Raw genomic sequence first — 15,742 nt, forward strand, 5'->3', positions numbered from 1 at the left:
TCTCCTTGAAGCTCTGGGGATGGATCCCTGTGGGGATGGATCCCTGTGGGGCCGTGGGGATGGATCCCTGTGCGGCCGTGGGGACGGATCCCTGTGGGGCCGTGGGGCCGGATCCCCGTGGGGCTGTGGGGATGGATCCCCGTGGGGCCGTGGGGACGGATCCCTGTGGGGCTGTGGGGCCGGATCCCCGTGGGGCCGTGGGGCCGGATCCCCGTGGGGCTGTGGGGCCGGATCCCCGTGGGGCTGTGGGGATGGATCCCCGTGGGGCCGTGGGGACGGATCCCTGTGGGGCTCTCATCGTCAGCCCCCGCAGCAGGGCTGTGGGGATCAGCCCCTGTGTGGCAGCCCCTCCCCAGTGCCCGGTGCCACAGACAGGCCGCACTCTGGTGGTTTACAAAAGAGATTTTATTGCTGCGCTGCTGCCTGGGCACAGCCAGGGACAGGCGAGGATCAGCCGGGGGCTTCTGCCGCCCTGGCCCTGCTGTCCCGGCCCCGCAGCTCAGAGAAAACCCGCGTGAAAACTGCCTGTGGGCCCGCAGGAGATTCTGTGAGGGCAGGTGAGCTGCAGGCTCACACGGGGCTGGGAACCACCAGCAGCCAAGAGCCGGTGCCCAGTGCGCTCCACACCGGGAGCCTCGGGGCCGCCGGTGTCTCAGGGCTGCCTGCAGCCGGCACACGGAACCGACCGTCACACCTTCTGTGGGCAGGGAAGCTGTGGCAGGACCCCGAGGCTGGGACAGCACTGTTTGAAGGAAAATAATTCTTGAAGGTAAAGCAAGTTTATATACTGGGTTATGCGAGCAGCAGCGGGCTCGTGCTGGGGGAGGAGGATGAGGAATGCAAGGCTTGCAGCGGGGGCTGAGTATGTAAGAGCCAAGCTGGGCTGAGCCAGGCAGAGCCCCCAAGGCACCGTGTGCTGCCTTAGTGCTGCCTCACTCAGGGCGTGGAGTGAAGCTGCAGGAGGCAGGACACAGGGAGGAAAGCACAGGACGTGGGCATGGGCATGAGCTGTGCCAGGATCCCTGCAGAAAGCAGATGCTCAGAAATGCTCAAGGTCCGGAGCTGGGCAGGTGTCAAGGCCTTTTTCTGATGGTCTAGAGCCTCACATGACAGCAGTGCATCCCATATCCCTCTGGAAACAAGTCCCTAGCCATGGTGGCTGCTCCAGCATCGCTGCCTGGGTGTCCCCCTCTCCCAGGGAAGCAGGCGTGGACCCCACTGCCTGCTGCCACCACATCTGTGGGTGTGGAGGGAGCAGATCCAGCACCCCACCTCCCTGCTGCTCCCTGCCCCTGGGACTCGCCATGGATCTCTGGCAGATCCCTGACCGGTGTGGGAAGCCTGCAGCTTGTGCTGTTCCTGCCACGGCCCCGGGGCACAGCGGGGAGGAGCAGTGAGCCCCAGCTGTGTGACACCCCTCAGGCCCAGCTGCAGGGTGGCTTCGTGCAAAGGTCACCCAGTCCTTGGGAGGGCAGAGAGGAGCAGCCCCACCTGCCCCAGGCCAGCTCAGCTTTGCTATGTGCTGCCCAACAACAGGATTTGCTCAGCTCTTCCCTCCCATGCACCAGCTGCATCCCAGTTCCTCTGGTCCCCCGAAGGAGCAGCTGGTTTGGGTGCTGGGAGTCTTCTTCCTGTGGAGTGGCTGCACAGCCTGGCATAGGGGGCCAGGTGGTGTGGGCTGGTGGGCTACTTGCAGGAAACTTTCTTGACACCAGGTTTTTGTTATTAAGGACTCTTGAACTTTCAGCTGTACAGCTTCTTGTGATCAGCACTCTCCAGCTGGGTCAGGGCCCTGTCACTCAAAGCACATCTTCAGGTGTGGGGCAAGAAGGCTGCAGCAGGAATGGTCTCCGAGGGTGATTTAGTAGTGTAAGAAAAACAGTTCCGTGTTCCTAATGTTTATGTGCTAAAACTAAAATATAAAATACACCTTGTACAAGCAGGCAGGGGATTGGCATCGGCTCTGCAGGGTAAGAAGGATGCATTGTGTACACTTCCCTGGGGCTCCAGGGCAGGGAGAGCTCGAAATGTGAGTGATACTGTGTTCAGGTGTCGTCCACAACCCTTGTGCTCTGCAGCCTGTCCTACTCGCTGTCACTCTTGTCCACCAGTACCGCGTCAGTCTCCTCCGTGATCTCCAGCAGGGTGTGCACATCAGGGCTCTCCCCACGCATCAGATCTGAATTTTCTCCTTCCTCTCCACCAACCTCCACCAGCTCTGTGGCTTTCACTTCCACCTCACCCTCTCTGATTTTCTTGACATGGAAAGTGAAGGGTGGCACTTTGTAGACGGCTGTCTTGGACCTGGCGTAGATGGTGTGGTCAGGGGTGAAAGACTTCCTCAGTTTGTCCCGAGAGCTCTTCATCTTCTCCCTCCTTTCGTTAGTCACAATTTTAGTGCCCAGTTTGTTCATCCTCTTCTCGAGGTTGTGGCGGGTCTTCTCCAAGTTGTGGCGGGTCTTCTCCAGGTTTTCCTTGGTCTTTAGCTTAGTCTTTTCCATCTTCTCCTTTGAGAATGCCTTCTTAAAGTCATCCACCCTTTTCATGCCGCTCCTTTTGATGCGTTCTGCCCGTGACTCTTCAATAATCTCCTCAATCTCCACCTCCTCATCCGAGGAGAGCTGGATGTGGTCCTCCTCTGCATGGTCCTCACCCACAGGGACCTCCTCACCCTCACCTTCCTTCTCCAGCTTTTCACCTTCCTTTAGGGACTTGCTGATGCTCAGTTTAGATGGGAGCTTCACTTCATCCTGCAAGACACAGAGCGGAGCCAGTGAGACACACAGACACCAGCAACCCCGGAGCCAGCCCGTTCTCCCTCCCACGGCGCCACAGAGACATCAGCCTCCACCCAGCTAAACACACCCAGGTACCTCAGGCCTGGGCTCATCCTCCTTACTGCAGCTGATAAGTCATTGTGAAGAGGATCTGCTTAGGACTCTCCCGTACCAGGACTCAGACACCAGCTCTGCTCACCCTAGGCCGGCTCCAAACACATCTGTGATGCCAGATGTACGGGAAAGGCAGCCCAGCACTGAAACTGGAGCCTTTTCCCTTCTTCCTCTGTCTGTGCCACAGTCCTGTGCCTTCCAGTTTCATCTTTATCCTGGACCTGGCCATCGCAGCTCCTCACTCCAGGGACATGTGGACCACCAGGACAGTGGTCTTCAGGTCTCCAGCCTGGCCAGGTCCAGCTGTGGCCCTGAGCACAGCACAGGGCTGCAGAGGCACAGCCAGAACTGAGAGTCTGGCCACAGCACCAGTGTGCACACTTGTCCTGGCCGCCCCCAGGCTGCACTCAGACTTTCCCAAGGCCTCAGGATCCAGATGTGGGGCTGGGACCTCTCTTGGGATGCAGCAGGCTGCCCTGTTTTTCCTATTTCTCCACTGGGGAATAAGTTAGAGAATTTGCCCAAGTCCATATCTGGAGATAGTAGAGACAGTGGTCCAAACTCACACAGCCTGGTCTGCAAGGAGACACAGCTCTACTTGGGACAGGGCTGGATTCATTCAGCTTCTCCACGAGCCTGAGCCAGCCAAGTTCCTGATCCCAGTGGCAGAGGACAAGCATGTGCCTGGGAGAGGGGCACAGCTCTGGAGTGGGATTGGTTTTCATCTGAGCAGCACATAGCATGCGTCCCTGCTGCAGTGATTCACCTCTCTGTTCCCGGGACAGGCTGGAAATAGCCCAGCACTGTACAGAGCCTCACAGCTGCAGGGCTGCAGCTCACGCTCGGAAATTTATTGCCCAAGCAGTTTTAATCTACAGAGCTGGGTGGGAGAGGTGGGAGCTGCCAGGACCAGCCTGTCAGAAATCCAGCAGCAGCCAAAGGGCAATGTGTGGAACGGGCACTCAGCGTGCTGAGCTGCTGGGCTGAGGTTTGGAGAAGAGCCTGGGCAGCAGGACAGCCAGGTGCCATTCTGAGCCCTGGGGCAGGCAGCAGCAGAACAGAGCAAGGACGGGATTCCAGTCCTGTGCTGGAAATCAAGGGGCAGCCCCTGGTGTACCCCAAGTGCTTGAAGTGCATGGCAAACCCTGGAACACCAGCAGTGATTTGCCTGCCCCTGGCTTGGGGACGTTCCCTGGGACCCAGCAGGGTGACTTTGCTGTGGCACCTCCCATGCTGTGCATGTCACAGCAGCTGCCACTGCTCCACTGCAGCCGTGCACGAAGGAGCTGCACAGGTGCCAAGAGCCAGGACAGGGGGATGGTCATTCCCTCAGGCATGAGGAGGGGTGTTCCTGGTGCTGTTGTGGGACAGAACACCCCGGTCCCTGCTCAGAGCCGGAAGGGACGCCGGAAGGGACGGCGTGTGTGCACACCCTCACCCTGAGCACTGTCCCACTGCACGCCACTGCCCTGCCTCACCAAGGTCACTGCCACTCTGCAGCTCTGGCCTGAGCTCCTGGACAGAGGCTGGAGGAGATGCCCTCCCTGCAGACAGGGGTGCTGTCTCCAGCCCTCTGTGCTGTCCCCAGCCCTGCCTTCCCTCCCACCCCTGGAGAAGTGACACAACTCATTGAATACGTGATTCCAGCACAGCTTCACCTGCGTGAAATCCAGATGCTCTCTGCTGCTTTCTCCTTTTTTCCCAAGCACAGGTACTGGTCCTTGGGCCAGCTGAAGTTCTGGAAGCACAAGAGCATCTGGCAAAACTTTTGTGAGCTTTGGAAAGCCAGCTCCATGGAGCACTGGCTCAGTGGGGATGACACGGGCTGCAGTGTCTGTGGTGAAAGCACAGAGCCTGCTGGAACAGAGCTTTCATTCTGGGTTTTCTTCAGAGCAGACAACTGTGCTGGGTGAAGCTCTTCACCCTCCAGATCACAGGTCAGGTCTCATATACTTTGTGGAGATTAAGGTGAAGTGGTCAACATGTGTTTTCTTCATTTGATGAGCCACTTCAGCAGAAAACAATACACACGTTCTCCAGAGGGCCAGGTCAGTCCAGGGCAAACCCACATCAGGGGGAAGGCAGGGATCCTGTTCTCCACAACAACACCTGCCAGAGCAATCCCAGAAAATTCCAGGGACCCTGCCCAGCCAGCAGAACATCAGGAACTCCAGCCACTTCCTTCCCTCTGAGGCAACACAATGAGCCAGAACAAAGGCATCCCCCTCTTGCCTGGCACAGCTGTCCCTGGAAATGGGCCATATCCTGCAAACCCTGATCCTATCAGCCCCTTGTGAGCTCCAGAACATGTGTTTGCAGAAAGAAACACCACCTCAAATCTCCACGTTTGTCACATAAATAACAGCCTTTCCTCACCTTTCCTAGTGCTACACCAGTATATCCAGCTCTTGACTGAATTTTCTGATGTGATGGGCTGTGCCAGCAATGCTCCCATCCAGCCTCAGCAGCATCCTGCAGCTCTTCCCTCACAGCCACAAAGACATGGCCAGCAGCAGCTTTGGATACATGGGGCAGTGGGAGCAACAACCCCTCTTGGGGTGCCTGCAGCTCCCTAATCCTGCACATCACCTGGAGAGCAGCAGCTGCCCAGCTCTGTGATCCCACGGGCTGCACTCTCACTTCTCCCACTCTGCCAGCCCTGCTCCATCCCCACAGCCCAACCCCAGCCTGGCAGTGCTCACAGCTCTGCTGTTGTCTCTGTCAGAGGCACCTCATGGATCAGACCCAGAGGCACAGAGGGAGCACAGCCCTTCCCATACGTGAGGATCCCAGCCTCCCCCCTTGGGACTGTTTCCAAGAGCTTTTCTCCAGCTGTGTTTGGGAAACCCTTCGTGTCCTGCTCCTGGCCTCTCTCCTAGGGATAATTCCTGCATTTCCCACCCTCAGCCCACTTCTTCCTCACTGATTGCTGATCTGACCAGTAGATAACCAGCTGGGGGACCACTGGAGGATTTTCAGCAGTGTGCTAAGGGACAGTCCCCAGAGTCCAAGCTCACCTGCATTCAGGGAGCATTCCTGTGGGTTCAGGCACGGCACAGGTGATGCAAGAACATGCACAGCTCTGGCACATCTTAATGGGGACCAGCACGTTCTCCTGAGCATCCCTTGCATGTACCTCTGTCCTACACCCAGGCACTGCCCAAAAGTCACCAAGAGTCTCCTCCTCCCTGCCCAGGATGTTTCTCCAGTGGGGAAGGGGAAGGGGAACTGCCTGGTTTGGGCAGGACGTGCCTGCAGACACAGGCGAGCATGATAATGGGACGTGACTGAAACAACCAAGAACCATCCCAGGCCCATGGCTGGCTGCTCCATAAATCCTTGCTCCGTCCGAGCAAGGCACTATGCTCTTTGCACTTCATTTTACTCATGACTCATCCAGTTGAGCCACATTTTTAACACCAGGCATTCTATTTTTACTCAGAAAACACTGATCCTGAAGTGGGCGAGTCCAAAATCCTGGGTCTTGGCATCCCTGCCTGTTGGGGTGTTCAAAACCTGGCTCCCAATCAGCAGAGGCAAACCAGTTCTGTCCTCTCTGCTTGCATCCAGCTGGCACAAGGACAGCGAGTAAACAACATTTTTCAGAAGATTTTGTTACCAGCAGCAGCAAACTCCGTGTACAGTGCAGAGCTGCACCCAGCAGCAGGACAGGGACAGGGACAGGGAGCCTGCATTATCCCTGCAGCACAGAGCTCCCGACATGAGCTGTGCTTTGGGAAGCTCCCTGGCACTGGGCCGGTCCATCTGTGGACTTTGTGGGCACCCAGAGGGGGCCCCAGTGCCCACAGCCAGCCCCAAGGGCAGCTGGCTGCCAGCTGCTCTGTGTCCTCCTACTTCAAACAATCCCGAGCTGTCGGATCCTCAGCAGTCTCCCCAGAGTGGGCTTTTATCTGACATTGTTTTCGAGTTCCCTGGCAGTGAGTCACCCGCAGCCCACGGCCATGGACACCAGCCTGGTTGCTACAACACACGTAAACACTTCCCCTGGCGTATAAAAGGCCAAGGAGACACGGAGCTGAGCTGCATTCCCAGTCAGTGTGTAAGGAACTGAGTCCCAGCACTCCCAGCCACTCTGCTCTCCAGTTGGAAGGTTTAATGGAAGGTTCTCACATGCACATGCAAATCACATCTGCAATTCATTTCACTCCGTTATTTTTACACAACTGCAAGAGCACAAACAGAAAGTTTGGTTGATGTTTGCAGCAGTAACATGCAGAAAACGACCAGCTCATATTCCTGGGCTCCACTATGACCAGATCAGGCTGATCCCAACTCTTTGTGAGCTGGAGCCCCTCCTGCACCCACCCTGGGCAGCACAGCCTGGCCCTGGCCTCGGGGAGGCTGGGGGAGGATTAGGAGGAGCTTGGGCAGCAAACAGCCCTCCAGGTCAGGTCAAACTGTGCCAGAGAACAAGTTCTGCTCCCGTTTCCATGATAACTGCTCTGCTGTGCCAGGCCTCAGAGGACACTGTTTTGTGCTGACCTTCCAGCAGTGTCATGGGAAGGAGGATTAGCTATTCCTGAGTAACAACAGCGTGCCTGAGAAACACCCTGAGCATAGCAGGGCTCAGGAGTGTCCAGATACCCTGCACAGAGGGGGCTGTGCTTTCCTCTCCAGTGCCTTGGTGGAACAGATCTTTGCTGTGGAGACTGAAATTGCTAGTTTGCTAGATTTTTTTTTTTTGCTAGATCCTAAAAAAAGAGGCTTTTCTTACATCTGACATTCTCCTTGAAAAGGAGAAGTTTTCCCTGGCAGCTTTGCCCAGAGACCACAATTCCTAGACTTGGTTCACCCTCACCTGACTCTTGGAATATTCCCAGTGGACAGTGCTGCACACACTGCTGGGTGACCCCCAAAGGGCAGCTGGAGCTTGAGGTGTTTTATCCAGTAGCTGCACAATGACAGGAAGGCAACAGGCCACCGTGGCCTCTGTGGACTAGATGTTATATGAACAACAGTTAAAGTCTCCACTCCAGTGTGTGGAGGACCTGACTCTGAGCAAGCAGCCCCAGGGGCTGTGGCCAGACAGAAATGGGAGATGCTGCAGGGGCCACCTGAAACATTGGAAGTTTATGTCACAGTTTGTGCTCTCTGCCTGTTTTACCTGTTTAAAACAACAACTTCAAACCATACAACAATCACAAACTAACACTCAACAAGAAGCCTGAGGAGGTGGGTGTCCCAGGGCTGCGTTTCACAGGGAGAAACGGCAGCTCAAAGAACAGGTGGGATTTGCCCGGTCGCAGCAGACACCAGCAGAGCCAACTGCCCCTGGCCACTTGCCCTTTTTCATGCAAGCCACACAGCAGCTCCTCCTGAGGGAAAATCCCAGCTCCTCACACCCACGCTCATGCAGCAAGCACATTAGTCAGCAGCAGGATCAGCTTTGGAGGTCTGAGAGCCCGAGGCAGCCCCAAGCAGGCGAGAAGCAAAGGCTCGGAATCAGCAGCTCCCAGAGCTTCGGAAGAGGTTCAGAGAGATCTTCAGGGGGTGCCGCTGACGAGGCCCTAAACTGCTGCCTCCTCCTGTGTCTTCTGCTGCCCTGGGCCTGTCTCCATGGCTGGGCTCAGAGGGCAGTCCCTGGCGAAGACTCAAGGCATACCCGTGGCATCTTCTCGGGCTAAGATGAGGAAAACTGCGTTTCAATGGCCAGGGAAAGGAAGCACAATGGAAACACTTACCTGCCTCTTCCAGGAATCTGATTGAGAAAAACAGTGATCCGGGTTAGCATGAGAACAGGCAGAGAGAAAAGGCACAGGGGTATGTTTTAGTCAAGGGAGAAGCCAGGAAGAAAATTTTGACAGAAAAGAGTCAGTAAAGATCTGTGAGATGGAAGAGTGTCTGTCTCTGATTCAGAAGGTCCCAGGAGACACAGGATCCCTTCTGTGGGTTCAGGCACTGCCACTGCCACAGGGCCAGACTCTGCTCACAATCACAGGGCTTCAGTGTCACCTGTTGGGGACATGTCTCCCTTTGCTGTTGTGTAGTGAACTCAGTTTTCTTGTAAGTGTAAGATCATGAAAAAAGGGTGGTGATTTTAAAGCCCTGTGTTTATTGATTGAACGCAGAGGCTGCAGAGATTGAAACAGGCGGGTGCGACTCCAGAACTCTATCCGCTGGTTTTGTCACGTACTGACCTTACCCTAAAGCAGCGCCAGATAATTCCCAGCAGCTCCCAGATCTCTGCACCCAGTGACACAGCAAAGTCAGGCATGGCCTTGACTCTGGGTTCCAAGGGTTGGACTAAGTTTGTGTCCAACAGTGCCAAGAGATTCATGAAAAGAGAAGACTCAAGCCTTAAGAGATGAGACTTTTGAGTCCTGCAATAAGAAGTCACCAAGGAATACTGCTGAGATTAAAAAAATCTAAAATATGAGGGGAGAAAGCAAATCAGGTTGGAATTAGGTAAATGTTGGAGGGATAAATAATTCGTTCTCTAGAAGCATCTCCCTGCCTAGCAGAGTCCTCCCAGCCTCTGTAATTCTGGGTGTTGTGCAATCTGCCTGGCACTTCTTTCTATCAGGAACATCCAGTTACCCTGTGTCCTGGAAGCTGAGTCTGAAAAGCTGGAGCTGCCTCATGAGTTGTGAGAAACACCCACTTGGGACAGGCACCAGAGCTGGTGCAAAGGAAGGGAGGGAGGGTGGGGAGAGGAGGAGGCTGTGCTTGGAAAAATGCTTTTGCCTTTAATGAGTCAGAAGAGAGGGAGAGCTGTAGGAAACAGAGAAGTAAATAGATTGAGAGTGAAAAGGAGCTTTCTCCCCCTCTGATAGCATTAAAATTTTTTGATGCCATTATCAGTCAGTTTGTACCACTGGCTTTGCTCTCAGGTCTACTCCCGGATAAATCTGTCTGAGCTGATTGATGACTCTGGAGCTGCTCCTGAACAGCAAAGCAGCAAAGATGGGCTTTGTATTACAGATCCTTTGCAGACACTGACATTTGCATCCTCACATAAAGCTGGAGACTAAACATCCTGAGAATTTTTATTCTAAATATTTGATTTTCCTTTACTGATACTGCACATTTTGTTTCTGCTCTTTGTCTATCTCACAGCTGGAGAGTGGACCCACAATACTTCAGGTGTATTGTAGATCTTGCAGAATCAAGAGGACAATCCCAAATGGGATAAAAGAGGGCTAAGCCTGTTGCTGAATAGTTTATAAGTCATTGCTGTGCCCTCTGGGTTGTGCACATGAGAGGCCTAAAGGAGGAATTTGTGATAGGAGGGATTTTACCTTGGGTTTGTTCTCATGAGCCATCCAATCTAACCCTATCCCAATGGCTGGGCACTGCCCCTTTGCTCTGAGACAATTTGTGGCTGCACAGCTCAGCCTGGAACTATAATGATGAAAGGATTTTAGCAAAGCAAACAGTTCTGGCACCAACTGATTATAAATAATAGCTGAGCAATGAAATATTAATGCACTTGATACTAGACTGCAACAGAGAAATCCATGCTCCAGAGCTGTCTGCTGGTAGACTGGTAATCTGCACTAAAAGAAATCCTAAGAGTCAGAGCTATTAACATCCTGACTTTTTTTAAGGCTCAGTCTCCTCTGAATTGTCATCTTGAAACTCTTATAGTTCCATGATATGCAGAGAATATGCAAGATTTTTGTACATCAGGATGTTTATGTGGTTCCCCTGCAATGGAGGCAGCACTGAGGAGCTGCTTTAGACTGGATTTGCAGTCAAAGTGAAACCTGCTTTTTATTTTAAAGTATTATCAGAAAATGAATGCAGTGACTGCTGCAATGCAAATCCCTGCTGTGAGCCACTGGGAAGAAGGATGGATGTTCCAGCACAGAGAGCTCTCAGCCACGTGGAGCCAGCTGGTCTTGCAGGAAAAGCACCCTGTGGGTCCCTGGTGCTGTGCTGTCCCCCAAATTGCTTTGGAAATTCCTGTTTACCTTTTAATGCTGGCACTGGGCAGGCAGCACTGCAGTGCAGGCACGTCACCCACCCAGGCTGTCCCTCAGGGCTGTGGATCTTCCTGGCTCTTGTCAATGCTCCACTGCCATTAAACTCATCATGAATGAGTTTCTGAATGATTAATTTGAAACAAAACCATAGCTCAGGGCAGCTGCCATTCTGTTTGGGCAGTGGAGAAGGGCTGTAGCCTGGGGGCAGTGGGTTTGTGTGCCCTGGGGTCCCTGCCCTGTGCTTCTCCCCAGCTCCCTGAGCTCATGTCTTTTTCCACATTCTTTTTGGGGAGCACAGACCCAAAACTGAGGCAGTTTAGGTCTGGCCCCTGAATCTGTCACACTAGTGTGTGGGTTTGAAATCTGCCCCTCCTTCTCTCCATCTACAGTCTCCCATCCGTATAAGGCCCACACCAGCACAAAGCCAGGCTGGGCTATTTATATTCCCCTGCCCAGCCCTACCCACCCAACACTGCATGGCTGGGATCCAGGTCCCACCCTGCTCTCCCAACAGCACAGCCCTTCCCACGGAGCCTCACATCTCCCCCAGCTCAGAGCAGCCAGCAGAGCCCCCTGAAGAGCAGATGAGCCCCACGGGAGCCTCCCAAGAGGACAGCGTGGGGAGCACACACTCATCACACCCCTCAGACAAAGCTGCTCTTCCCAACAAAAACACTGCACACATCCCCAGAGCTCCCAGAGCTCAGCCCACACCAGCCTCAAAATTAAGGGCCGGCACGCTTTAGAAATTCAATACTCTGAGTGCTGCAGGGGTTTGTCCAGCTGTAACAAAATCAGCCTCTGGCATTTGCAGGAATAAGTTTAATTGTCAAAAACAGTTTGGAGGAAAATGCCAAGCTTACATAAACTGCCACGTGCTGCTCTCCAGCTCTCACAAAGTCTGGTTTCAGAGCAGTAGCTGCTTACACAGGACATCTGTTATTTAACCATGAACTGCAGTAACCATGTTGAGGATCCTAAAACCAGGAGATTTGGGATGAAGTCACTTTAGTTTGTTTTTATTAGCAACCACTCTCACGGAATTTTTTGCTGTCCTGATTTCTCTGAAAGACAGGAGCCCGGGACAGAGGCACAAAGGAAGCTCTGAGCTCTGCTCCCAGGGGCTGCTGAGCAGTGCAGGCACTCACTGACATCAGACTTTTTAGGAAGGTAAGTTCTGCACTGAACATCTGTGTACACAGTGGCCTGTCAAAGCTGTCACCTGTGCTTTGGCTGAACAAGTTTTCAAATGAGAAAGGCGGGGCAATTTGGAGGGGTATGGTTGTTTTTGAGTTTTATTCTAAAGAACTGATCTAATTTCCTATATTAAGTCTATACAAAAACTCTTAACTCAGAGAAATCAGACCAGCTCCTGGCAAAATCAGCTCAAAGAGGGTAAGCAAGTGAGAAAACACAACCGTGGACAGGACTGAGAGTGATGCCTGTAAATGTTCTGCTCAATACCTTCCCTCAGCCAGGGAGTGATATCCAGCCCTGCACTTTCTCCCCCAAATTTTGAAACCACCCCAGCAGATGTACTCAGGATCATGCCACAGGTCAGACTTTCCCTGATAAAAATTTGGTTTTCATCTCCTCCTAATCTACAGCGAGCAAAACACAATCCTCACAGGCAGTCTGACCTCCCTCCGAGGTGCAAGAGGTCTTATTCGATCTCTCGAAATAATCCCTCCACAATGGCCGAAACCTCAGGACTCAAAGCTGAGAGAATAATCAAACATCAAGAACCAGCAAAGGGCTCATTTATCTTTACCTCTTTCATTTCAACCAACTGCAGAACTGTGCAATATTGAACCCTCTTAGAGCAGGACTCCTGCTCTGCTCGGATCTCTCACCCGAAAACAGCCACGCTGCTGTAAAAAATTATGGAATTTTTTACATTGCTAAGGATGAGTTTATCTCTTGCTCTCCAAAAGGAAAGACTAATAAATATTTGGACTTTTTGCCACAGCAACTGGAAACACAGAGGAGTCACCCCCAGTTTGGGAAAGCGGCTTTCCCTGCGTCAGAGAGGAGTGATAATGTGCTCGGCACGGCAGAATTAATGGCATGACCAGCAACCCACAGACACTTTGGTAGGTGGGGGTCTGAGAAGTGAGACACCCAATTAGACAAGAGTTATTTTGTAATTATGGTTTTAACTGTAGACACGGTTGGGGAAGCACAGGGAGTTGCTCAGTTAACCCCCAGGGTGGACCCCAGCGCTGGATGATTTCCCTCCGGGGCCGGGTGTGCTCCACTCCCATGGAAGTGCCAGCATGTCCATGAGGGCACAAACAGATCCATTTCACATGGTGCAAACCCTGGAAAACTCCTTACCTGTGCTCTGTGACATTCAAATCACACTAAATTCCGTGCTGGGAAATCATCCCAAATCCCAAATCATTTCTCCCCCTAATAGCTCCATGATTCCTCAAGCCCCTGGCACAGCCCCTGGCCAAAGGACTCTTTCGAGGCTGCTCTGTCCTCACCACAGCACCAGGGGCAGGCCCCAAGCCTTTAAAACAGGATTGCTTTTTCATATTTGAAATGAAACCCTGCTCAATATCAATAAGCCACAGCAAACCAACACAAACTGCTCATGAAACACTAACCTGCAGATGTTTGGGATGCTTCCCGAGGACCTTGAGCCCTGCCAACTTCCTACCTATTTCCGTAACTGACATGGAATGTTGTGTTTAAACAATTCCCTCCACTCCTCTCATTTTGCAATGGTCGTTGCTTCTATTTTATTTTTCCATGGATAGATACAAAGAGCTTGTAATAAATGCACACACATATCTGGCTATAATTGGTTGTGTTTCCTGTATGATCTGAACAGGCTTTCAGCCTTTCAGTCACGATAAAACAACAAATGCTCGAGCTCTGAACCCACAGAAGTCCCACAGGTACGTGTCTGGCCCCTGAGCCTGTCATGAGCCACTCACCCTCAAACCTCACAGAAAGGATCATTCTCCCTTTTATTCTGCTTTTCTTCTCTCCCTTCCCATGATCAGCGCTCGAAGCTTCTCCATTTGTTCCTAGCGCTGGCTATTATTAACCCAGAGGCTTTCAACTGTAGCATTAACTGTTTCACTCACTTTTCTCCCCTGGCCCAATAGAAGAGTTTGCTGTGATGCAGAAATCTTAAATCCAGGCAGGAAACCTGACAGAATCATGTTTCTCTCTCTCTCTCCTTGTTTAATGTTGAGTGAAAACTCCAACTCTTAGTGCAGGGGGTGAACATCAAGCAAACCAAAGCTGTTACTGAGACCAAACAACAAGGAGGTTCAAGGCTTGCAGGATGCAGAAGAAAGAAGATGGGAATTGTACAAGCCCTCAGCAAAGGCCACCCCGAGCACTGCCAAGCTCAGGGGGCTGGGCTGGATTTCCTCTGACAGCTCTATCTGCCCTGGCTGGACAGATTAACCCTGAGGCTGGGGTTACTATCACTTGTTACCACATGCATGTCACAAATTTGAAATATCATCGGTCTCCACGTAGCCGTACACATGGTGTCTCTTGGTAGAAGGCACGTTGGCAGATGGATTTCCAACACCCCCTTCTAGATCCCAGAGCACTATTGCTCTTTGTTGAGCTAAGCAGTTAAATCAGGTTATTTTGATACTTCTGGCCCATTGCAGTGAGTTCTTAGGGCCGGGAACTCACGATTGATCCCTATCTGCATTAAAATTCCTGTTAAATGGGACAACTCTATCAAACTTCATCGAGGACACGCAGCAAATGTTAAACCACAAATGAGAGTGACGGGGAACCCGCCTCAGCTTGGACTGCCCGACAATCTGGGCACTTTGGGAGAGGGCTGGGCCGAACATGCAGCGTGACGGGACCCTCAGCAAAGAAAACACCCACTAACAGGATGTAAAGACATCATGAAACAGTTCCTTACCTGATAGATCATGACTTTGAAGTTCCTTCGTTTCAGCAGCTCCGCTTCGTTGGCCTCCAGCTTCTTGATCTGCCCGGCTTGCTTCTCCAGGTTCTGCCTCACCGTTTTCACGTTGACGCTCACCTTGCGCACCTTCTCCAGCATTTTGTTGACGGTGTTGCTGGTGGTGGTGTGTGCCTTGGTCAGCTTGGTCAGCTCTCCCTGGATGCTGGTCACTGCGCTATCCATCTCCTGCTGTCTCTCCTCCAGCTGTGTTTGGGTCAGCTGGATCTGATCCACGGCTCCGATGATCTTGTCCAGAAGGGTCAGCACCATCACGCCGTTGATCTGGTCGGGTTTGATGGGCTCCTCGGGTGCTTGCTCCTCCGAGGTCTCAGAAACGGTGGGTGGCTCGATGATCTGCAAGGTGGTGTCCTCCATGGTGGCTCTGGAGTCCTGGCTCACCCGGAGAAGCTGTCACTGCAGGGAGAGAGCAGGGAAAACTGAGCCCGAGCCTGGGCTAAGCTCGGCGCTGGGAGAGCCGCCAGGAATGGGGAGCGCAGCGAGCGAGCGGCTGTGCTGAAATTCAAATGGCACAGCCCCGCACGGCCGGCCACTGGAACTGCCCTGCAAAATTTTCCAGCCTTGCAGGTCATTGGCTGACTCCACCTCAGCTATAGAAAAGGAGCTGCTGCCAAATGCCTGCTGACCCACCCTTTTGAAATGATTAAAATAGTTGGAGGGGAGACGATGGCTCTGCATGCAAACACAAGCACGGCTCAGCCAGGAATGCAGAGCTCTGGAACTGCAGCCGCCCCTTCTTTACTCTCAGTCTAAAGGCACTGAAGTAACAGGAGGAAAAAACAAAATCCTTTAGTGAACGGCTCGGGAAGCTGCTGGGAAGGGAGTGGGAAGCGAGCAGCCCCATCTGGGCACAGCTGTGTGCACTGAAGGCTGCTTTAAACAGCTGCACATCCTGAAGTTCAGCTGGAAGTTCAGACCTTTTGCCAATATTTAGG

General features: G+C 52.9%; 1 protein-coding gene across 1 annotated transcript; it reads right to left on the reverse strand.

Annotated features, from left to right (window-relative positions):
• Nucleotides 1–387: 387 nt before the first annotated feature.
• Nucleotides 388–15,359, reverse strand: CAVIN1 (caveolae associated protein 1). Its single transcript, XM_084222341.1, has 2 exons — nucleotides 14,745–15,359; nucleotides 388–2,750 (listed from the first exon to the last, which is right to left on the reverse strand). Exons 1-2 carry the CDS (start codon nucleotides 15,162–15,164, stop codon nucleotides 2,085–2,087), a joined length of 1,086 nt encoding a protein of 361 aa, XP_084078467.1. The 5' UTR covers nucleotides 15,165–15,359; the 3' UTR covers nucleotides 388–2,084.
• Between the last annotated feature and the right edge of the window lie 383 nt (nucleotides 15,360–15,742).

The sequence above is a fragment of the Fringilla coelebs genome, assembly GCF_963513975.1.
Source record: "Fringilla coelebs genome assembly, chromosome: 27".
NCBI classification, from domain to species: domain Eukaryota; kingdom Metazoa; phylum Chordata; class Aves; order Passeriformes; family Fringillidae; genus Fringilla; species Fringilla coelebs.